General features: G+C 39.0%; 1 protein-coding gene across 4 annotated transcripts; it reads right to left on the bottom strand.

Annotated features, from left to right (window-relative positions):
- Nucleotides 1-2155: 2155 nt before the first annotated feature.
- BMS1 (BMS1 ribosome biogenesis factor) lies at nt 2156-25251 on the bottom strand. Of its 4 annotated transcripts, none has more exons than XM_071563532.1 (23): nt 25146-25251; nt 24395-24637; nt 23826-24016; nt 22721-22800; nt 21012-21200; nt 20371-20513; nt 19011-19132; nt 18140-18336; nt 17307-17443; nt 15925-16745; nt 15011-15112; nt 13935-14092; nt 13315-13396; nt 12332-12408; nt 11142-11324; nt 9403-9591; nt 8578-8758; nt 8013-8071; nt 6155-6277; nt 5070-5217; nt 4030-4205; nt 3364-3525; nt 2156-2675 (listed from the first exon to the last, which is right to left on the bottom strand). In XM_071563532.1, exons 2-23 carry the CDS (start codon nt 24568-24570, stop codon nt 2439-2441), a joined length of 3933 nt encoding a protein of 1310 aa, XP_071419633.1. In that variant the 5' UTR covers nt 24571-24637; nt 25146-25251; the 3' UTR covers nt 2156-2438. The 4 variants fall into 4 exon arrangements, with proteins under 4 accessions (XP_071419633.1, XP_071419634.1, XP_071419635.1 ...); XM_071563533.1 differs by having other exon boundaries at nt 25064-25148; XM_071563534.1 differs by lacking the exon at nt 25146-25251 and adding an exon at nt 25020-25089.
- Nucleotides 25252-25815: the final 564 nt, after the last annotated feature.

The following is a 25815-nucleotide window of genomic DNA, read 5'->3' as shown; positions in this document are numbered from 1 at the left end:
GTTGCAGGAAAACTTTCTGTGGACAGGCTGCAGGCACTAGTGGCTTGAGTAGCTTTGAGGGTTCCTTAGGCAGTGCAAAGGTCCTCACTGCCCAGAACAACCCTCCCAGCTGCGGGTCAGGGTGCAAGTGCAGCATCAGAGAGGTGCTGAGTGCTCAGCCCAGCACAAACCACTGCCATTCCTGGTCCTAGGGGGGCACAGCTGAAACATTCCATGCTAAAAAACAGGCCAAAAGCACTATCAGAGATTGCTATTACTATTAAAACCAAGATTTAGTATTTGGGGACATTTGTTAGCAGGTTTGTGGTAGCTCTCCTCAAAAACAGCATTAATATCTCTCCCAGCCACACAAGGGCTGTAGCACTGTGGTTATTTTCAGGCTGATACAGTAGAAATTCCAAACCTCCACGTTGTGCAGCGCTCCCCTCGCAAAGGAGCAGAGCATGCACACGGACCTTCCCTGCAGTGCTGTAAATCCCTGACCAGGAGCACCCAGATACAGGGGCTCTGGTCAGGCTTCCCCATCCCACTAATAGAACATTTTCTCTCCAATTGAAGAAGGCTACCCAAGGAGTACAAAACCCAAAAAAGAAGCATAAAACAGAACAAGTATCTTGTACAGTCTTTGTGGGTGAAACACTTTCATGCTTGGTTTGCTCTCTGAGTGGTTCTTTCCACAAAGAAAACAAGTTAGAAGTCCACCATTTCCCCATTTTTGTCTATAGCAGAGCTATTATGGACAAACAAGATCTAAATTATTTTTTGTTACATGTAAATAGCAAATGTGCAGTGGCAACCTCTCAGGCACTCAAAACTTCACACGTGACTACGTGGAAGATGCAAATAGGAACTAAGGTGGAGGTTTGCTCACAACAGCATAAAAATGGGATTAATAGGAAACACTCCCTGGATGGTCTAGATTAGACCTAACCTAGCGCAGTATGACACAGGAGGAAACAACCCTGCAGAACAAAGTCATGCTGAACAATCCTGTGCTACTGTGTGGGGCAAAATGCCAACAGCTTTGCTGTAAATCTCTGAAGACAGCAGTTGTCTATTCAGCAGAGACTCTTCAATTATTCAAACATAAATCATGTTTTCATATTCACGTGACCTCATCTGAATCTCACAGGGGAAAAAAAAATTACTGACAAATTAATTTGAGTCAAGCATCAGCCTAATATCATATAGACAAAGATGAGTGCATTAGAATTTCAGTATCAGTACACAGAACATTATGAGATTAATTAAGAAAATCCCAAAATACTAAACGTTCACAAAAAAGTCTACAAACCCATTCAACCGAAAGCTTTTGTGTGAGGCAGCCTGAAGCCACATGGGATCTTACATCTGAGATAGCAAATATTACTACAGACTAGTAATAATGAATTCCAAATTGATGACAAAGAGTAAACTAATTCAGGAAGGGGACCAAGAAATTACTGATGTTATCTGACCCACTGCCTGTTTGAGGATGAACTATTAAAAACAGGTATATCACAGTAAGTACTTGATGCCATGTATGGCATAAAGAAATTCCTCTGCTCTTCCAACAGAATGATACTCAAAGCTTTCTGTCATGCAAAGAAAGACTTCAACTCTCAGTTAACAGAACTGAAACCCATCACTTCTCTTCATTCATCTTAACACTGTGGCATCAAACCAAGCTGGCTGGACATAGGAAGATGTTCCCAAAGGAAGCAAGTTACTCAGTCTGTGCTTACCCCACAGAAAATCACAAAGAGCTGCACACATTTGGGAAAGGCTTGATACTGTTTGTCCAGAAAGCTGCAGTCATTGAGGTATCTACTGACAGTTTCAGTGTGCTAAAACTGGCCAAATAGCAGAAGAGCTGAAGGGAACACTATTTTGAGGATCTGCTAAATGCCTAGTGAGAAGTGGAAAAAAACTGAGATGCTTTCATGAAGGACCTGATGATCTAAGCACAGGAGTGAGCTACTCTGAGGGCATTTGCCAGCACATCAAAGACAGAATTTCCAAACCTCCTACCCATTAACAGTTGATCTTCACACCTTTTAATAAAAGATTTGCAAGAGCAAAATGCATCAAAGTACTGCCAAGACAGGAACATATTTGGATACATTCACCCACAGAAGTCCACTAGTACTGACAAAACACAAACAATATTACACAATTGACACCAAAATACTTTATTGGTTAGATAGAATATGCAGTATGCATAGAAATATACTGAAATACAAAGTCCTCAAGACTATGCATGTATAAAACCCACAATCTGTACTTCTACATCTTATTTATATACATGGCCAAGTGTATTCAAAGTGTGAATAAGGTCATATTTGCAGTCTTTCTTCTCTTGAAAGCATATCTACTGTAGTCCAAGGTCTTTTTGTTTCTTCAACAGAAAATTGCACAGCTACCCTATTTTCTCATGTGGCCTGAAATCTGATGAAATTTTACATACTCTTCTCTCCCTTGTTAGATCCTTTCAAGCTTGACTTCTGCCTCTTTTTCTCCCTTTGTCCCAGTATGCGATAGACTTTTTTCTTAGCCTCCTTTTGCCTCTTGAATTTCTGTTCATCCTCCTTCTGCTTAACTTTGAGATATTCTTTAAGCTGTTCCCGATGTTTTACTTTGGCTTTCTTTATCTTGTAATTATTCACTGTACTCAAAGCACTGAGTAGGGCTGATATCTAAAACAGAAAATAGATATTCAATATACACACAGCTCAGCTTTGTTGAGTAAGAAACAGTTTAACCTCAGCAGAGACATATAATGAACCAGAGATTCAAAGCAAGTCCCTAATTATCTCTGCACCTGTTACCCAATTTCTAAAATGGTTTAATTATTTATCTTGTTAGGAAGTTAATCAGAACTATCATTTTTGTGAGCTCTGATTTTGGTTAGATACCGCTTAAAAGGCTATGCCTAATTGCTACTATAGAACACTTAAACTGCAGTTTGGATCTTCCTGCCTTTGCAAGCACTCTAATTTTTGAAGCAGAGTATTTGCTTCAAATCCTGTCTATGTTAATAATGCATGGCAATGACAAGTCAAGTAAAAAACTGCAGCTGCCAATTAAAGTCACCCATAAGATGAGAGCGCTAAATCCAAGTGAAATACCTTGCAAGTGCTGTGACAAGAACAAAAGTCATATTGAGGCTTCAGGTGATCTAGTCTTAAAAAACAGACACCATCCACTCAGTGACAGTTCCATATACATACTGTGTGCCGAAAAGGAACATGAACAATATGCAGGTGACAATTTTCCACTAGGAGCATATATGTCTTTAGCACTAGCAGTAGATTCAAGTGCCAAAATAAAAGTTAGAAATGTTTTAAACAACTCATTTACCCTTCATGAATAAGTGATAATTACCTTCTTTTCATGAGGCTCCCTGATAACAGCTGGTCTCCACTGGTCTTTTGGAGTCTTGCCTTTCTTCTCCAGATTCTTAGGCTTGTTCTTAAAAGGCAGTGCCTTCTGCAGCGCTTTGGGAATGTGGAGCTTATTGAAATGCCTCTTCTCCCTCACAATAGGCTAAAAGAATGAATATAGAACATAGATGAGATTCTTGATCTTTAAACGCTTTTATTTTATTTTCATCTTTCAGGAGGAAAAAACCCACACAACACCACAAACCAAAAAGAAACAACACCCCTCAAAAAAACAAACAAAGCCCAAAACAAACAAAGCAAAACTCAAACCAAAACAAAAAAAACAAAACAAAACTCCAAACCCATTTTCCAACACCCCTGCACTGATCTGTGAATAGTATGTTCAACCCAATTACTATGGTAGAAGTCTCAGTAAGTTTCTGGAGAAGACTTCTAGCCTGCAGATTACTTTTTAAACTTTTACTGACCCTCAACAATCTGCTCTCCAATGTTTTATTCCCATCTCATGCCAGGACTGTGCCTTGTAGATAAAACTATGAAATCACACATGCATATGTACAGGCCTACACACAGTGCAAATTTGACTATGATCACTAGTTTATAAGAAGAAAAAAAAAACCCAAACAACTCCAAAATGGCCATATACCTTATAGAGAGAATCCTTGTTTTGTTTCAGTTTGATGCCTCGCTCATACCTCAGCTGGCCTGTTGTCTTCATTCCACTCCAAGTATCTTTCTCACCTGCTGGCTTCAGCAAGGATGTTACAGGGTTATAAAACATTGGGATAGAAACAGGATACCAAGTCCTCACAAAGACAATATCTGAAAGAAAAGGAAACATTACTTGGCTCTAAAAAAACAGTTCTTCACATCCACATTTTAAGCAAAAATTGTCTGAATAGAACAGACACCTAGACAATGAGCTAGTATTGTATCTGGTATATACACCACGTGTCTTCAACTTCTGGTAAAAGCACTGTAACTATTTGTCACCTGGATTCTGCAAAACCCCATAAAGGCATGAACAGCACATATTCCTGAAAAGCAGGCAGCTGAACACCATCTATTCACTATTCAAGAACTAGTAACAGAGGTCATGTATGTATTTGTGCCTGTATGACTACTGACAAAAAACAACTTTCTTTTCCTCTACCTATAAAAGAATTAGTTTGCTTTTACTCTACACCATTCATAATTTCAATGGGTTTAGGAAAACAGGTAATATAAACCAAAAAAAGTATAATCTCATATTCTGAATGTCACGGTGATCCTCAGCAAACATAGGAGATAACTACCCCACACACAATTTTTCCAAAAGATTACAAGTTAACTGGAGCTACAATGCCAGTCTGAATTTCTCACAAAAATGTCCTTCTAGCACTTGTACCAATAATTTCCATGCTCAAGGAGAAAGGCACACCATGATGTGTAAACATGAAAACACTTGAATATGTATGTCTTCAACTCAAACTTTTCATCTGTATACTATATGACTTCTGATTATAAAAGAAAGAAATCCAACATAAAATGTACTTCTTTTTAATTTCATTCTGCATCTCACCAGGTATTTAATGTTCTCTGAATTCACATCTTAATTATCAGATTCCAGAATTCTGAGACACAGCTTTCCAATCTGTGAAGAAGGATGAAAGTTGTGTGATAACTTACATGGAAAGTGCAACTTACCACTCATCAGCAACTTGTCTTCAAATGTTGCTCTGAAAGCACCCACAGGAGCTCGGAGGGCCTTTTTGATCTGTCCTCGGATACCACTCACAGAACGGATCGCTGCTCCCTCAAATTTAGCCACTTCCAACTGAGAGTTAAACATTCCCTGAAAATGTGAATTACCCATCATCATTCAAGATGCTGTTTTTCTCTGTAGGCCACAAAAACTAAGTCCCACAGGCATATCTTATAAAGAAACAGGAACATAACATTATCTTTAGGCTAGGAGAGCTGACCATACCAAAAACCCACTGAGCTGACTTTAAGGTAAGATTATAAGCATTAAATGCATATATTTAAAATTCTAAAACAGAACATATCTAGGAGAAGCTTTAGAGTTTTTTCATTTGCTGGAACACAGGATACCTTAAAAGCAAGCAAGCTGTCTGAAGTTGCTAGCTGTGAGACTCTTACTTAATACTACACAGCTCTCAAAGATTTACGCTTCTTTCGCAAATCACAAGGAAATCAAGAAAAAAATCTGTCTATGCCTAGTGCAAATACTTGAGTGCTTCACTGCTGGGATCACCACTTAATTGCTTCCTGCCCCAAATGCAGAATAACCAAACTTCCTCCTGAGCCTGAAAGCCTGGACAGCTGGAAGGTCAATGAACATTCACTTCAGCTACACTTCCTATCCCAAATACTTTTTAAGCTCTAACTGAGAAGTCTTAAGCACTGACAGAAGTCATCTTTGATTCCAGAGCTGAAATTCAGTGGGATCAAACTGACTGAATGACACCAGGGACAGGTTCACACCCTCCAGATGCTACTGTGGGAAGCTAATCAGTGAGTTTTAGGAAGAAAGCAGGGGGTAAGAAGGAAAAAAAAATCACATTGAATGTGAACTAAGAGACTGTTCCAGAATTTTTGTCTGATTGGCAACAATAGAGACCACACTGAAGGGAGACCAAAAAAGCACGAACAGCTACTGAGATCCAGAACAGCATGCAACAATAATGGAGAACTTCTGCCTCAGGAAAGACAATCCCAGGTTTCATTCCTAACATCAGTGCATGTGGTTTTACAGTATACATACCCACCTTAATAAAACAAGTGTTCTTAAAAATTTTGAATGGAAAACCGGTTAGCTTTAATTTCTTTACAATAGTTATGGATTTGTCTAAATCAAGCACAACTCCTGTCGCAGCAATCCGAAAGTCAGGCTGAAACATGCAGAGACAAAAGACACTGTTGAATGGGTATTTATCAGGAAGTGAGGAAACCATTTACAATCACAAAATCATAAAATAGTTTGGATTGGAAGGTCACCTAGGTGACTTTTAAAGATCATCTAGTCAAACACCTCTGCAATGAGCATAGACATGCGCCACTAAATTGGGTTGCTCAGAGCCCCATCCAATCTGACACTGAATGTTTCCAGGGATGGGGCATCCACCACCTCTCTGGTCAACCTATTCCACTGTGTTACCACCCATGTTATAAAAAACTCCTTCCCCATATCTAGTCTAAATCAACTCTTAATTTAAAGCCATCCTCCCCTGTTCTATTGCAATAGACCCTGCTAGGAAATTTATCCCCATCTTTCTTATAAGCCCCCTTTAGCTACTGACAGGCTGCCATGAGGTCTTCCCAAAGCCTTCTCTTCTTCAATGTCACTGATGAAGACATCAAACATTGCTGGTACCCAGTACAGAGCCCTGAGGGACACCACTTGTCACTGATGTACATAAGGGAAACAGCTGTTGACCACTATCCTCCAGATGCTGCCACTCAACCAACTAATCCACTAAAAAGTCCACCCATCAAATTACTACCTCTCCAGTTTAGTCTAAAGAGAAGGATATTGCGGGGGACTTGCACTCCACATTTCACTGCTTTTAAGGGTTCAGAATTTCTAACCTTTACAGGAGTACAGCAGCATGGAAAATGCAAACTGACTAGTAGAGACTAGTTGAGGTGCTGCTGACATAACATTCTTACAATTCACTAATGAGATTTTCCGAACTGCCATTCTAATTACCTTGGAAGCAATCTAAGAGTCCTTGTTATCTACCTCACTGTGTTCTCTGTATGAAACAATCTTCCTCAGACAGAAAGTCTCAAAGGGGAGGTGCTTTGCACACTGCTCTGGGGGCACATGGCAAAAACAGCCTTTTAATACATATTGCACAGTGACTGTGCAATAGGAAGGACATAATAAACACCGCACTAAATACTGTCGAGCTCATTACAATGCCATGCAAAGCTTTCCTTATACATGGTCTTCAAACATAAATCTACCTTAGCGCTTTAACACTATTTAAATTGGAATTATAGAATGGTTTGGGATCAAAGGGACCTCAAGAATCACCTACATTTCAACACCTCTGCCATGGACAGAGATACCTTCCATGAGATCAGGTTGCTCAGGGCCTCATCCTACTTGGCCTTGAACACTTGTCTGGGCAACCTATATTCACCACCCTCTGAAGTCTCACCATCCTCAGAGTAAACAATTTCTTACTAAATTCTAATTCAAACCTACTTTCAATTTGAAGCCATTACCCCTTGACCTATCAAGTTCATGGCCTCTTATAAAGTCCCTCACAGGCTTTATTCAGGTATCTACAAACATTTTTTCACATGATACAGAGAAATCCCACTGAGGACAATTTTTTTCAATAGAACCTGAAAATCAAGTAGGTATAAATCCTTCCCCAGAAAATAATAAAGCAGTATTTGTTATTTCCAGTGCAGCAGATAAAAATTAAAAAAAAAAAACACTCCACAGTGTCCCATTTTCTCACAATACACTTCCCAAAATCTTGAGTTCACCTAGTTTCGCAGTTCCTACAACTACACTGCTTTACCATATGTAAACCCTCTTCCCCAAATCCATATATTTTACTCAAATACCCACAGAAAGCAGTAATCAACATTGTGTGATAACAAACATACCGTTGTGCCACTGACAGACTGAACTGCCAAAAATCCTGTCCCCTGAGGAGTGATGGGCCCTACAAGAAAATTAAAATTAAAAACTTTACTACACAGTATCTAGCCTCTACTTAAAATCAAAAAGCTTAGAAATACATGTCAAATCACATTCAGTGAATAAAACCAAAGAAAAGTATTACTCACGTATCAAGTCCCATCAAAGCTAACAGAATGGTTAACAAGAAGGTACCCACACAATGGCTGTGCCCATCACATGTGGCAATGTCTCTGCACACAGCCAACAAATCAGGTTCCTCTTTGATATAACTTAGCAGAATATTTAGAATTTGATTAAAGCCAAATAATTCAAGAATCATTCAAATAATTCACAAATCATTCAAAATTCACAAACATTAGGCAACTGTCTATTTTCCCACACTATTTGGTGTCATTTTACATTTCATGGGGTAATTTAAAGACTTCCAATTCCAAAAGCTACTAGTTATATTTCCTGACAATTTCTGTAAAGCTTGAGACATTTACAATGACTAAGAGATACAGGACAGTAACTCCAGAGTGCCCTCACCCCAGAAAGCTGCTCCACAATGCATGTGTTGTGGTGTGTACTTCAGGAGCCTGTGACGCCCATTGTGATCCTCAATGTAGAACATGGGGATCGTTTGGAAGCGCCTCCAGCCTAGTGAGAGGATTAAGGGATCACGTGTCTTCAGTATCTTCTTATACCATCGGTGCTTCTTCAGGCGCAACTGATTAGAAAGAAAGACGAACAATGCTACTACAGGATAGCAACATGAATTCTGAAATTCAAGCCTTAATTTTCAGGAATGACTGAAAGCAACTTCTATCTACACTAGAATTTTTTATTCAGTAAGCTTTCTATCTTCAAACGTTCTTATTAACATTGGGTTGACTGGAAAGATTAATCAGCATTTCACTCACTGTGAAGTCATGTTTGTACGCATACAAGCAGGTATTATATTAAAAAAATGAATCTATAAATATGCTAGTAACATTTCTATAGTCACATATATATAGACCATAAAGCTCAGACTACAATTTATGTTTGCAATTTAGCAATCACAGTATCACTCCTAAGACATCTCTGCAGATGAACATTTATCACAGTATCAGACCTTAGTCCTGAGACACCTCTAGAGATGAACACTAAACAACAATAACCTTTTCCAGCTGTCCAATTAAGTCTGTAAAAATCCAGCATCTGCTACTGTAGAGGTAGTTTGCGTCAAAAGGAAATCGCCTTTCCAGGAGACACAGATCAAAATCTCTCTCGGTGTTTACTACATTTTTAATAGACGGAAAGTACTAACTCCAGACACTCTGAAGCAGACCCGTACCAATATAAAATGGACTTGCAGCTTTGGATACATACCTGTACATATCCAACATTTCCTTCACTGTTGCCTAAACCACCCAGGATAATAGGATAATGAGGATCAAAATTCAGGACAAATTCACATGGCACATTCTCAATCTCTATTCGAACATACATTCCAGGCCGGAAACCCTCATACTGCACTCTGGTCTCATCATCTTGATCTTCAAATTCCGCTCGATTAAGCTACGTGACAAAGAGAAAATCACCATGTGTTTCACAAAATTCCAGTATTAACAACTTGTTCATGAAGTGCCAGTTCTATTTAAAACATGCTAACATTTATATAAATCTTTTGGGGAAAGATCTGATAGGTTTTGTGACTTTTTATTCAGAGCAAGATCTCTGCCACCATGAATTCCTTCCAATTTGAAATCCCAAGTGGGCCTGTTAGTCTACTTGAAAGACAGTACCCAAAAGAAGCAAATGATTGAGTGATTTCTGTTATACCTTTCATAATGGTGACTTTGGGTTTTAAAGATACAACTGTCAAAAGGACATTTTTTATTTAGGAGCCCAAGTATCTTTTAAAGTTAACATTCTCATCTTTAGGGTGTCACTCTATGAGCAGGTTGGGCTCCTATCTTACTGAACAGCTTAAAAATATTTTTGTGCATCCTCACAACGTGTATCACCAAAAGCTCTCCTGTACCACATGAATGTAGACATTGTGCAAATATTTAAGATATCCTTGTGAATAACAAGGAAGTCTCACCCTCCTGTTATTATACCTCCTGATGTTCAGATACCAGTAAGAAACTCTATTTAAGCACAGCAATTACTAAAATCACTTCTCAAGGTATTGAGATACAGCACAAATCTGCTCCATGTTTGTTTTTCCAGAAGCTTTTGCCCATTCCTGGTTTGAAAGCTGTGCCCTTTCATCCCACAGTAGTATTGCTGATATGTATTTCTGTAACAGACTTCAAGCGGCCAGTTGTAAATTGTCTTCTATTCTTCACTGAAATGTCCTTATTTACGCTTTAAGTGCTCTTAGTAAATCAGCATACCAGAGCTCATACAATCACTTAAGACAGAGGCTAATGCAAGAAGGTAATGATTAATTTAATGAATACTTAGGGCAAAAATTTGTCAGAAGACACTGAAGTTATTAGCAATGGAAGGCAATGTTCTTCCAAGTCAGTCAAAGAAAGAAGCTACTTTTAAGGTTGCAAGTTCTTATCTAAAAAAAGAAAGGCCTGGAACAAAATCAACACCTCAAATTCTGGATACAGCTATGCTGAAGACTTCTACCACACATACAAAGCAATAGTCATAATTATTTTTTCCTCAAAACAACTTGACAGTTGGAGGAAAAGGACTGTCACACAGAACTTCCTTAATTAATAACATTGCAAGAAAATCACACTAAAAATAATACCAAGAAAATACATGGCACAAATTAGCATTGGAAAGATTTTCACCTTCCTACACATAAAAGGATGCCTCTTCTTTTTCAATTGCAAATTTTTAAAGTAGATGAAAGTTTAGATGACACAACCTAGCTTATTCAGTGATTTAACCACTGCCCTCAGATTAAGTTAAGCTTGCAGTTGCTTGGCTTGTTTTTCTTTCTAGTTAACAGAAAAAGTTCAAGCATAGAAGGCCACTAGCAAATATTTCTGAATTAGCTCATGAGTGTCACACGTCTTCACAAAAAAACCTTTGGGGGTCAAACTGTCCAGGTATTTCTGAAGACACAGAGCCAGATAAATTGTTAAATTAACAGCTTATACCTGTGCTTGTTTATGCATTTCTTCTTTAAGATCATCAAAGTATGTGGCATCCCCTTCATCATACTCTGCATCAAACATTTCTTTCAGTTTCCGTTTCTTGTCCATACGCTCCTTCTTCTTTTCCTCCTCCTCGGGATCTGGTTTGGACATTTTTTCATCTTCCTCCTCTTCTTCACTTCCAGACTAATCAACAATAAGTTGCCAAACATGTAAAATGGTTCATTGTAAACAACCCAATGTGAGCAGCATTTTAATATACATTATCAATAAATACTTTTCCTAATGCAAATTATTAGACATTTGAAAAATATTTCAATTTGAGACAGAAATTAGTAAGCTATTCATACAAGGAGACAATTTCAGCAGTGACCAAAAGATCTCATGATCTAATCATATTCCCTTTCACTGAGAGAACTTTTTTGACTTAACATTCATTTTAACTTAAGGAAACAGACTCTAGAACTGACCTACCTATTACTCTAGGGCTAATATAAGCATAAATAATGAAAGAGAAAAAAAATAGTTGATAGCATTGACTAATAGTGTGCTGGAAGGTAGCACTCCAGAGGCCAGAGAGGAGACCATTTTGAAAACTGCCAGAATTATGCCATTACCCTTAATTTTATAATGAAAGGCAAAGCCATCAAGTTGCTCTAAAAAAATTGATTTTTCAGTTTCAATTGTTACAGACAACTACAGATGTCCTTGGAAAATATCCAAGCCAAAGCATAAAATTGCTTCCGCCAGCCTCCTTTATGCAGATAAGAGAAATGACTAGCAAATGGTGTCAAGTTTTCACAATTTTATGTTTAACAGAGTGCTATAATCTTCTGCATCAGATGAGATGACAGAGTACAAACAGTTATGATTACATTTGGTTTTAAAATACTTCTCTCTTGCCTCCAGATCCTCCAGCTCTTGATTAAGCCTGACACCTACTGTTAAGTAAGTGAGGTGACTTCTCCTACATAATTAACTTTAAACAAAAATTCAGACTCAGACTAGAAACATGCCTTCTAGATATTTATAAGTTCTAAAGTCAGGAATACACATATCTTTTCTTTATCGTTATCACTGATTTCTTTCCTATTGTTTCTACAAAAACTGAATTTATTACATGGGACACCTACCACTGATCAGAAACTCATACACATGTACATGGTTAAACAACATAAAAATGCAGATCAGACCTCATCTCCTTCAGCAGCACACTTTCCTTTGTGCACAACACCGGTTTCAAGATCTTCGAAGTCTCCATACAGTTCTTCTGCAACAATAAGCACCCAAGATATTGGACTGTTAGTTAACCATTCTGTCGTATTGTTCCGCACTTTCTCACATTTTCAGTACTGTGCACTTCTCTGAACTGCTCTGTAGATTAGTTTCAGTCCAAATATCTTTTCTTCCCATCAACAGTTTTACAAGTCTGTTTTGTCCTCTCTACAGCTTCAGCTGAAAATTCTCAGCTGAACTCCAGTGGCTCCTCCTTTTTACATAAATAAAGTGTAGATCATCCCAAAGGACCACATTGTACATTGGTTAGCACCCTAATGACACAAGATACCAGCAGAACAACTGAGCTCCTGCTTAATAAAAAAATATATATAGCTGATAATTCTTAGATTAAAAACAAATGCTTACAGAAACCTTTCAAATCACAAACATGCTGCATGTAAAATACAGCCACATTGTTAACATTTTCTAAGTGTTTCCTAATTTAAAAAAAACCAACACCTACAAAACATATGAAGACAGATCTCACTTTTCAGTCAAACATGAATGACAAGTTTGTCTTCCCATTAAAGAAGCATTTGTTTAATTCTACCATGACTATCCAACAGAATGAAATATATATGAAGGATGAAGAGCTGAACTCAGCTACATATTTCAAAGCTGGCATATCCAAGTATCAACTAAGGACTCCCTTTCAAAATATAAATTATATACTCTTTCAGAAAGTAAATTTTCCAAATGTGGTACTTGCATACTGTTTGTACAGACTTTTATAGCAATGTGTAATTATATTAGTATCTATGTAATAATTAATATAATAGTTTGAAAAAAAGTGCAAGTATATCACTAAGGCAAAAATACTCTATACACATAAGTAAAAAGTCATACTTTTCTTCGAGATCATGTATTCATTAATCAGTTTTAGAAGTCTTACACATACCATCTTCCTCCAACAGTTTTGCTGCATCTTTATCATCTTCCCACTTTCCAGTAACAAAGCAGTCTCGAATACTGCTCATAACCTGCAAAATCATAATGTTATTGCCTTATACTGCTACAGCTTGACATCAGCTGAAATGTTCTCCAACACTTTCCTCACTTCCACATCAGAGATACCACCTCAGAGACACCCTGAGATCCTCGCATGCAGCTCCACATTTAAACACCAATATCAAAACTACACAGTGCCTCAGCAAAAGCAGGAGCGTGAAAACAACTTAACTCCTGCACAAAGGTCTTTACACTAACAAGGTCTCTACTGCACATTGTCTTTTCACTCAGGATTCCCCTGTGGTTTACTTTTGGGTGAGTACATAGCAAATTATGATCCACTGGATATTCATCAAAGCCAAGAATTAAACTGATTTACTGTAACTTTCTACTCCTGTAAACACAGACCCTGGAATCTGTTACTTCTAATGACAGCAAGTAGCAGAATATAAGACACACTGGCCATAGTTCCCATAGGTCTGTTTTCAATGACGACTCAGCAGTACTTTATGAGACAGCCAGGACATAAACAGCACAGGACATTCAGAAGCAATTATCCAATGGTATTACCTCTTCTAAATCCCAATCTTGTGGCTTTTCTATCAGAAATTTGGAGCAGTCAAGAGCATTAGCCTTCTGTTTGGATTCTTTGTCTGGACGGCTGACACGAAACAAACCTCCAAGTTCATCATCTGCATTGTCGCTGTCATGGTCCTCATCCTCGACAGCTACATCAAACATACAACTGTGATGATTTTCCCCGCAGCACACGCATTACATTCATTAACTCATTACACTAATTAACTACCTCTCTTCTGTCTACCTGCAGTAGTTTGAGGAAACAGAAGATGAAAATTAAAAATAGTTTTAAATAGAAAAGGCTGAAGAAAAAGGTACACTGACCCAGTTATTTGCGTAACTGGAATCATCTGAAAAAAATATTGCCTAGTAAGCCAACACGGGATGTTTGTTTATCTGTGAACCAGAAGGACATTAAACTTGTCTGTATATCAACAATAGCAGACTTGAGAATCTGTCATAAAACCTTCCCACTCCTGCACTGTGGAAGGTTTACAAAAGCCAAATTCTCCTTGTGTCCTACAAAGGTTTTTAATGAAGAGGTTTGTACACTCACACAACCACAGGAAAAGTTGTGAATTGAACAGGACAAATTACATAAATTCCAATTTTCTCGTCCTTTTAAGCCAGCTAGCTATTTTTCCTTAACAAATACCTCATTAGCAACATGATAATACTAAGTCAAGGCTGAGAAAACATTCCACCATCACTGTGAGATAGAAATTCCTGAAAACAGCCAAGAAACAACATCCTTTTATGAAACACAATTACCACAATGAATCTGTACAGTATCTACCAGATGATTATATAAATGACCAAACTTCAAATGTTTGGGGGAAATAGCTGTAACAAAAAACACGAGTAATAAGTGAGAAGTATGGAAAATGAGCTCAAAAATGTTTTTTATTGGAGAAGTAAAAACCATCTTTATTTCAATTACAAGCATCTGCAATTAAAAAGTCAATTTACTCTCCTCAAGCCTCCCACCAAAAGACAAGGCTCAAATATTCAGACTTGAAAAGTTGGTAACAGCTAAAAAGCCACCATATATTAAGACAAATTTGTACCTGTTCCGTATACAAGTTTACGAAGATTGGGGGTTGAACGTTGCTGTCTTAGAAAGGCCTCAGCTGCCTTCTGTGTAAGGTCCTCCTTCCACTTAAGTGCACCTGACAAGGGAAAAAATTTGCATTCTATCTCCAGAAAAGAACAAGAATTAGGAGCTACAAAAATAATTTAAATAAGGACATGGCAACAGGCTTAGGAAGTGCAGACACAACCCACAGTTTCTTTTACCTATACTCCATTTATACACAGAAAAATAAATTGTGGCTAACAAATCACATCACTGACTTTTTTTTATGACAAGTCCTAACTTCGGGACAAAATTTTAAGAATTTATTAGCAATAGTAGTAGATCTGATTATGCTCATGATGATACACATCTTCTTCACAGAATCACAGAATGGTTTAAGGTTGGAAGGGACTTCTGGAGGTTATCTTGTCCAGACCCACTGCTTGAGCAGTGTTACCTACAGCAGGTTGGTCAGCAACATATCAAGATGGCTTTTGAATATTTCTAAAGATGGAGATTGCAAAACCTCTCTGGGCAACCTCTTCCAGTGCTCAGTGAGTAGTTGATGCATTCTAGTAACATTGCCCCAAGAATATTTTAGTTTTTCTAAATCTAATAGAGCATCATAATTTGTTTTACACATACAGCTATAAAGATTAAAGAGAAACCAAAAAAAATCAATAAAGTTTATAAAATTGATCACCTACATTTTACAGGAAGGAAACTTGAGACCTGCATACTACACTGCAAATGAAAGACTTAACAGATATTCCAACTTTCCTAACTTGAAATTTGCCACTTAACAACTATAAATATATGTATACACGAGAGACAAGATTATATAGTATTTACTAACAACTGATCCAACTAAAAATGGACAGTAAAAATTAAACATTCATAGCCTACCCATTGTATCAGCAGAAACATCTGTTTTTTCTTCATACTCCTCTTCCTCTCTCAATAGATTCTCCACATCATCATCCTCATCTTTTACAGCTTTTAGTTTAGTCTGTCTAACACTATCAGCTTTCTTTGCTTGACTGTGCTGAAACCCATTGCTATTTGACTCTTCAGCTTCTAATTCATCACGTGATCCTCCTTCATCATCGCCCTCATCAAGGGAAGAGTTTTCAGCCTCAGATTCTGATGCCTCTTCTGCTGTGCAGTTTCCTGAATCTGTAGTGAGCACTGCTTTTCTTTTCAGACTGTGACTCAAGCTTTGTGATTTCATTTCTGTATGTCCACTATTTACATCATACTGCTTAGATTCAGCCCTTTTATTTGCAGCCTCAAATTCACTATCTGAGCTTTCATCTTTGCAAGTTCTTTGTTCATCCTCCTCCTCCTCCTCATCTCCATCTTCCTCTATCTCACTGTCTTCAGGGGCACTTTTTCCTTCTTCTTCAGAACTCATCTCAAGATCATCATCACTGTCTGCAAATGCTGGCAGTTCATTCACAGCTTCTTCCTGAGCCACCTCTGTTTTTATACGTTTGGCTCTCCTAACAGCCATCTCTTCCCTTAATAGCTCTCTCTCACTTTCTTCCTCAGCATCATTTTCATCATCGTCATCACTTCCATCCTCAGACATTGCTTCTTCTTCCTCATCATCTTCCTCATCACCTTCTGCATCATCATTTTCTTTCTCCTCTTCTTCAAACACAGCCTTCCGACGTACTCTCCCTGTTTTCAAATCAAGCTGTCTCTCTTCCTTTGGCATCACAAACCTGTTTTCCCAAAAATCACATTTGGATTAAGATGATAAAGTACAAGAAAATTTTAATGAAACTATGAAACTTCATGTTAATATTTTTAAATAATGGAACATTTTTTTTCCAAAAACAAGTGAGGTGATGGAGAACAACAGAAAGTCAATGGTGTTCTTCAAGTATAAAATACCTCTTAATTCAAGAATACACCCTATGATATAGCTGTAAATAATTTCAGGAAATGTCTTCATTTACCATGAAATGAAAATGGTTATACAATCAATTTTACCGAAGATTATGACTGACATTCTCTAAAACTCTAAAGAAAAACAGAAATATGCTACTTGGGCTACATCAGCAAAAAATCCCTGGAAGGCAGGACTATACTGCTTGCAAAACTTTCTAGTACCAATTATGTCTATCTCAAAATACACGTGGTACATGAGTAATCTCAGAAGAGGAAGAATTGGACAAAATGCCATTCTACTAACTATGCTCTACTGGGAATTCTTCCTAAACTAGAGTCTGAAAATTGGAGATTCATTCATGCTCAAACACTGCTCAGCATTCAAAACTTACTCTTGTCCTACATCTTCTGAACACAAGGGCCTGGAGTCCATAAAGAGAGAGACCTTGCTTGATGCCATCTTAACATCAATGGCTGAATGTGTGGAGATGAGGCTCTGAACGAGTTCGTGATTTGGTCTCACTTCCTCCTGGAAAGCCAAGATTTTGCATTTTTCAGTTAAAATGAGTAAACAATTATCTAATGAACAGCTATCAGTTTACCGGTCTAAACCAGCAGAAACATGCATGAAAAGAAAGCAGAGCATTTCAAACAAACATTTCCTCAGAAGAGCAAGGTCTCCCTTCCCCTCTTCACATTTCAACAATGCATACAATAGCGAACCAAGAAAAATTAAAGAGGGACTCCTTCACAGTATGCCAACACTACAGTAAGTGCCAGCAAGCACACATTACCGTAGACCCAAAGGTATTTAACATTTAGCACAATACAGATCAAAAAAACCTGAATTCCATTTGTTTATAGGAAATATTTTCCATCTCTCCCTTTGACCAGTGAAATCCTGTAAGTGTTCTTCCACAATCACCATGCTTTGAGTGACAATACCTCAGTACCAGGCATTTTCATACATCTTAAGTCAGTGTTTCGAAAGTTATTACACAAACTTCAGTATTTATCATTAACTAACCTTCCAAATGTTTTGCACAATAGCAGATAATAGAAATATCCCTTCTCTGAAATCCTTGGAGGAGAAAATAAAAGGAATTACCCACTATGGATAGATAAAGATTGATTATTTGAAACTTCTTTTTAACCACTTAGAGACTCTAAAGGATAAAAACTACATTTTGCAAGAGAATTCAAATCAACACCAGTATTCTCTTACCTCTTCTTTTTCATGAGCGTGGCTTCCACCAAGGTCAATATAAACAGCATCTTTATCATATACAATGCCCCCAACTCCTGAAAGAGGGGCATAGACGAGTTTCTCTTTCTCATTTAAAGAACGTTTCTTCTGCTGTTCAGGGAGAGCACAGGGGTCTGGCAGGAAACTCACATCACTCACAGTAAAGTCTCCTACACCTGGGGTGACAGACAAAGGAAGAAACAAGGTTTGCACAAAGTTTTGATTCTGAAATTTGTGCAATTCACTGTTAAGAGAATAAAAAAAACCCAAACCAAACACATTGTGGCATTCAATGATTTATCAATAGCAGGCTCTGCACCAAACATCCAATTCTTCTGCCTTACCACTGAACTTAGAGAAATATATATAAATTTCCCAGAATCCTGCAAAGCTTTGAGTTTGTTTGTTTCCTTGTTTTTAAAAGAAGACCAGCAACTCACTATTCTGAGCTGTCTGTAAATTTACTATTGAAATATTTCTTAATTTAAATCATTCACTTAAAATCTTAAATTAGTCAATGAGAATGAGAAGTATTACATAAGCTGAATTTACTTTTCATTATTAGAGCTGGCATGTTTTGCACTTCAGAGACCTTTTGAAGTGAAACACCTTTGAAAAACTTTATAAACACTGTGAATATTGTGTTTAGCACTGCAACAAAACTGCATAATTAAAACTAATTACAATGTTTATTTTCACAAAAACATGTGTTATGAAAAATAATTTCCAAAGCATAACATGTATTAGAAAGAAAAACCTATTTTAAAACATACAGTTTGAAGATACACATCATTTCATGTTGTTATTCATAGATCAGTACAGAAGGAGTTTTACGAATCTGATAAATTACCTGGCATATGAATTTGACTTTTGTTTTTCAGGTGTGCTCCTCTTAAGTATCCATAAAGTGATATCTTCCTATCACATTTGGGATTGATTCGAACATCTTCTGGGTTTGTCAACTCCTCCATTCTACCCAACATTCAAAATGAAAGTTAAAATATCAAGCAGTCCCAACACTAACTTTTGAAAAAAGGTAATTTAAGAAAAGAGAACTGCAGCATCACTGCTGCCACTGTGTGCTCTGCAGACTCTTAACAATCAAAGTAGAATGGTCATTACAAATAAAAAAACATGGAAATAATTTCTTCCAAAAACTTTTTAAAATTATATTTTAAAAGTACATACATTTGTATATAAATGTATAGTAAATGTATATAAATGTATAGTGCATTTTAACTACTGTTAACTACTGTTTATATACTTGGCCCACACAACTCTCCTCAAAATAATTTTGCCATGGGAGGGCAAAAAGCTAAATGTCACATTCCCTGCAGCCCCACGGTACCTTCTTTTCCCTAACACAAAAGCTACCATGGAAAATGACTGTCTGCAGACAGATGAGGGAGAAACTCCTTCCAACACTGCACAAGGCAGGCAAAACAAACGCACAGCCAAGGAAAAGAACAGGACACATGTCCTGCCTCCAGATCAGCTGAAAACTGACCCAACCATCAGAGTAACTGTAACAGTTCACAGCCTAAAACAATATTACTGAAAAACTATGGAATATTTCTTTTGTGTTTTCCCTCTCTTTGCTTTGTGCATTTTGCAGGACTTTCTCATGACTTTTACATGATGCTTATTTAGTTCTCTGACAATTTCCCCAAAAGAATTAGAGCTTTGAAAGAGGTTTGTTCCAGGGACCTTTGATTTTTGTGGGAGTTTAGTCATAACTGTAAGCCTTCTGGCAACAAAACATGAAAGGTGAGGTAATTTCCCAAGCAGGCACAGCCACCATCAAAATTACTTTTATGTTCCAAAGGGACTGTGAAACAAATGCTACACATGAAGACGGAGAAGGCATATTCTGAGTAACTCAGAGGACAAACTCACCAGTTGTTTAACTGCTGGAACGCTGTTTCTTTTCCACATAAATTCAATATAATTATTACCAAGTAGGATTATTTTAATTTGTCCTTCTGTGTTTGAAAAGTGTTTACAATACACCAGACATATACACAGATGATCTGACATAAGAGAAAACTGAATGGCTAAAGCTAATGGCCCAAACCTGCAGAGAAGGTTCTCACAGCGACCCTAACACTAAACACCTATTCAGACACAGAGCTGAGGTCTAATATTACAGCCTATTCAAACAGCAGGTGCTACCCACACTGAAACTGAAGAAGAGAGAGAAAAGCACACACCTGTCTGCGAGAACATACGGGTGAGACGTTTGCCAGGTAAGAGGTCGGAATTTCATAACTGAGATAAAACGTCCCAAGTTGTGAATTTCCTGCTTTTGATATTCTCCATGAACCATCCCAGACAAATAAAACAACTTAGCACCCTAAACATATTCAAAAAACATAAAAACATTAAACATCAATTTAATACCTAAAAAAAAATTAAAAAAATAAAAAAAGAATAGTGGAAATCTAATTTGCAAATCATAATTGGAAACTGCAGGTTACAATTGGTTCTAAAAAGATCACAGTAATTAGTTTACTTCAACCTGAAAATTGCCCTCTAAATCTATGAGGAAAACCACTCACATCCAGAAGACCTTGTATAGGCCTACAAGCAGATCTTTCTTGCACAGCACCTGCATAGCAGACCTTTTACTAGTAGCACAGTTTGTAGCTTATCACACTGGGATAGAGAACAGTCACACAAGAATCTTAGCAAATAGAAGACAGATGACATAACCTGATACAGTATCAACATTGTTCACTTTCAGTATTATCTAAAAGATATAAGAACATAATAAACACCTAAATACTGCCCCACTTTTAATTTAGCTTCCATAAGGCAAAATATATTAAAAAATCAATGTTAAATGTCATACCGGGTACACTTCAGTCCAGAATCTGTGCTTTAACTTCTTTTTAGTCTTCTTTAACTGTTTGTTGTTTTTGAATGTATCCAAGTGGGTAAGAACTCCCATAATTTTGGGAAATCCATGTACCTGACAAATGTTCAGGAATTCAAAAGTTTCCATCTCAAATCCAAAGCTGGCATCAATAAGCATTAGAACCTGAAAACACAAAATCCACATGTCACTATAGCAATACCACAGGGCCAACATGAGCTAATTTCAAAGACTAGAAAGTCATAAGCATCTTGGGAACCAAAATCTTGCAAAAGGTTTTGTATTTTTTTGTCATATAACCTGAAAATCTACTTTGGCTTTTTAATTAAAGTATAGATCTTAGCTGCTTTAGAAGTTAGTGGGGCCTAGGAAATAAAATTTCTTCTTCCAGTCAATCAAATCTCCTTTATACAGACTTGATTTGCTGATTTTCTCTGAGAAAATTCTAGAAGAATAAGGCTACTCTAGGAATGTAATAACATACAGTACTATAGTAAGACCTGAGAAAAAGTTTATTTGGTGAATATAAAACATGCGAAATTTGGTATCTTTCAATATTCTCAAGAACACCTCAGAACATTAATAACATCCTTGTATCTCTGTCCTGGATGCACTAATTCCTCTACGGCCAAGTTTGTGCTAAAATGAGACATACTTAGTTCACACCTTGCAGCTACTGTTCAGCAACAATAAAATGCACTGACACAGGAAAACAGCAGCCAACAATCACATGGAAAGGGAAGCAAAGTTGTATTAGGGTCTCAACAATAGAGAACTTAAAACGCAGGGGAACTGATGACAGAGATCCTCAAGCAAGTAAGTATCTCAGTTCCCCGACAATAACACCAAATAGACTCAGCATCACCACGTGCACACAGAATCTTCAACATTCATCACATCTACCAACAGAAAAATTTTGCATTGTTTAATACATCTCCTTTACTCAGGTAGAAAATATGGAAGCCCAACAGTATCTAGATCAGTGCACACATATATTTAGATATTTATATACTTAATACTTATATGAGAATCCCAAAACCTAATCAGCTATGAATAACATACTCCAAATCCACATGTAAAGTAAAATTCTAAAGATCATGCACTGGATCCCCAAGACCAGGTAATGTTATCCCCTCCTAGAAAAATTCCAAGAAATTACAATAGTGACCACATTCCACCGAAATCAGTTGCTTACTACACAATGATCTTCAAATATGGCAACATCAGAGTGCATTAAAAACAAAAACACCTAGTAAACTAATACATATCTCTTTAGACAGTTGAAAACTTCTGGATTAGAAATCATTTTCAGATTTTATATAGTTTAATCAAATTCCTTAATGAAAAGTCACTGTATCACCTTGGCTTGTTACAAGATCTTCCATTAAAAGTTTACCAGTTGCATTAGCAATGAAATTCAGTTCCATTTCCCTTCTTTCACATCTTCCAACATACACACACACACACTTACTTTATTTCCCCCCACCTCCAGCACAAGTCAAGTCCAAGGGGTCATTTCAGAACATTAGATTTTATCAACAAGCTTAAGTCCTGTTCCCTCTGAAACCAGAAACAGTTTTGCCTTTGACAGCAATGGGTAGAGAAATCAGACATTGGTGTAGTCCAGTCAAAAGCAGTAGTATCAACACAATTACAGTAGAAATCATGTGGCATTGCTAACTTACCAAATCAGCAACTTTAGCCAGGTCAATCATTGTGTTGATGTCACATCCACATTCAATAATAGTGAGCCTGCGTTTCTTACCTGAAAGCAGAATTAAGAATCAAAACCTGAAACAGTGGGAGCAAACCAATTAGTACATTGTTTTCTTTTCAGGTCACATTCTTGAAGTTCCTGAAGGGTATCTGAGACTCCAACTCTTGTCTTAACATGTAGATCATCCAACCCACACCACTGTAGAAGTGTCTTTATGTGGTTTTAATTCTACTAAATTATATCTTTTTATTTGAAAACATGCATTCAACCTGATAATTTTAAAGGAATCATAAGTTATTTCTTCACCTTATCACCTAAAACATTCAACCCTTGACACCCACTAGACCGATTAGGAAATCACATGAATTTTCCTTTCCATTTTTTCCTTCACATATTTGTCAACTGTTCCTTGCAAAAATGAGTCATTAGTTGAAGTCTCTGAAGAGTCCACCTGTACCAAACATACAGTTATCTGTCTTCAAGCAACATCTCCCACACGAATTTGTGCCTTGAGCTGCTGTGGGCTGTGCACAGAACCTCAGAAACAAACCAAGACAAATGGAAACTGCGACTGAAAACTTAAAAAAGGAACTGACCAGGGTGTGAGGTGGAGAAATGTAACTGGAACTGGCTAGGCAAAGTAATCCTTGACTTAAGAAAGGTACACAAACACAGGATTATAGGACAGGGAACCTGAAAGAATATGAAAGGTGTAGAGCCAGAGAAAAACAGTTCAAAAGGGAAAACAGAACCCAGTAGAAAAGGAAAACTTGTGAAAAGTATGAGGGGGTGGAAGAAACTGGGGAAAAAGTCAGAAAGGTAAAAACAAAACACCCAGAAAACCAAAGAGAATTGGGATCTCAGCACAGTGAAAAACAAGTTTAGAGGGACAAGTCCCGCAAAGTCCAAATCTCACTTTTCCTCTACTATTAATAAGGATGCCTGATCATACTGATCCTTCAAATGATTTTTTTCAAAATGACTGAAAATTTCAAGAACATGAACACATCCTACCTCTGAAAGCAAGATAAATAAGAAGCACAAAACAAGCACTTCTATTGCTTTGTTCTCACCTGAAACAATTGTAACAGGACCCCGGATTTCAACCAGCTTTTGCCTTGTGAAGTTCTTAATGAGACATTTTATTACAGTGCTCTTTCCAACCTTGGGAGGGCCGACTACAACCACCACCACTGGAGGTGGCTCCAAAGGAGTACGATCAACCACAGGAATGTGATGCTTTTTAGTCTTCAAATCCTGAGTTCTGGGAAGAAATTTGTAACAAATAAATACAGGAACATAATAAACAGTAACATTTCTTATCTGAAAGCCCTCATTTGCAAAATGGACACCAAGGTTCACCCTGAGCCCAGATACTAACACGTATGTGGAACTCCCACTACGTCCAAGGAGCTATAAATTTTCCCGTTGATTAACTCAGCTGTACCACGTAACAGAGATGCAGAAACATCACACTTCTGACACAGACATAGACTACAACACAACCTGGTGAATGGTGGAAGCCATGTACACACACCAGCAAAAATTACACTCTGTGTACTTTCACACAAAGCAACAAACTCCAGCCAACACCCGTCCATCCAGCCAATTCCCATGTCTATAACCAACTCCCACGTCTTACCGGTGGAAAGTTCTGGCCATCCGCACAGCAGACTGCACCGTAAAGGCTTTGGGGTTTCTCTTCCGTGCATTCTCCTCATCTCCTATTCCCAGGTCGTTGAGATAACGTTTTCTTTTCTTCTCAGCCTTTGGCCCGCTGTGCTTTGCACGATGCTTCTTTTTCTCTTTTTCCTCCATCGTACTCTTCCAACAGCTGTTTACAATCAGGAAGACGCAGATTTCCTCCGTGCGATTCTGGACTCAGCTGGCGTAGGAAAAGCACGCAGTGAGCACACAGCGCACACAGCACACCCGGGGGAGCGCAGCTCGCCGCGCCAGCACTCCCTGACCAGCTCGGCGAAGGGGCTCCTTCTCGGCCTGTGCGGCCGCACACGAGCGCTCGGCAGCAGCCGGGCCCTGACCCGGGGCCGCGGGGCTCCGGGCAGGCCGCAGTGCCCCGGCGGGGCGGCGGGCGAGGGGCACGGCCCGTACCGGCGGCACGGAGGGGCCGGGTACTCTCGGGCACTGAGGGCGGGAGAGGGCCCTACCCGGGGCCGCTCCCCACGTGCCACCACCGAACACCTGTGCTGTGCTGTGCTGTGCCGTCCCCGCTCCACACCCCGCGCTGTGCCGGCCCCGCTCCACACCCCGTGCTGTCCCGTGCCGTGCCCGTGCCGGCCCCGCTCCACACCCCGTGCTGTCTCGTGCCGTGCCGGCCCCGCTCCACACCCCGTGCTGTCCCGTGCCGTGCCCGTGCCGGCCCCGCTCCACACCCCGTGCTGTCTCGTGCCGTGCCGGCCCCGCTCCACAGCCCTGTCGGGTCAGGCCGGGCCCGGGCCGGTCCCGCCGCCGCTCCACGTGTGCTCGCACCGACCGGCCCTCTGCAAAGCCCCCACTCGGAAACAGAGGCTGCACCCGAAGTTCCGGGCGCGGCGGCTGCGGCGGAGCGCTATTGCCGGCGCACACGGTGTCCCGCCGGCCCCGGGAACCGGGCATGAACCTGGAACCGGCCCCTGTGCACGTATTTGTGGATAAATTACTTTCCCGCAAGCCCACGGCAGCGCAGCACCGCGGCGCAGGAGGCGCGGGGCAGCCCCCGTACGAACCGGCTGCTGTGGCCCCAGCAATCCGTATGGAAATGGTAAATGAGTCCTTGCCAAGGACTGTGGGGGGCAAACAGGCCAGAGAGTAAAATCCCATGAAGGACTTTTAAGTGCCAAGAACTCAGGCCACAGAAATCGACGGAAACAATTAGGTTGGAAAGGACCTCTGAGGTCATGGAGTCCCGAGTGACCGAACACCCGGACACGTCCAGCAGCCGCCGCCCCCACGGGCAGGCCAGGCCATGCCTGAGCAGCCTGTCTGTCAAGGAATTCTTCCTCATGTCCAACCTAAACCTCTCCTGGTGCAGTTTAAGACTGTGTCCTCTCATCCCGTCACTAA

The sequence above is a fragment of the Pithys albifrons genome, chromosome 9, assembly GCF_047495875.1.
Source record: "Pithys albifrons albifrons isolate INPA30051 chromosome 9, PitAlb_v1, whole genome shotgun sequence".
Taxonomy (NCBI): domain Eukaryota; kingdom Metazoa; phylum Chordata; class Aves; order Passeriformes; family Thamnophilidae; genus Pithys; species Pithys albifrons.
Note: the sequence above shows the minus strand (reverse complement) of the source record. Positions and strands in the feature narration are given on the sequence as shown.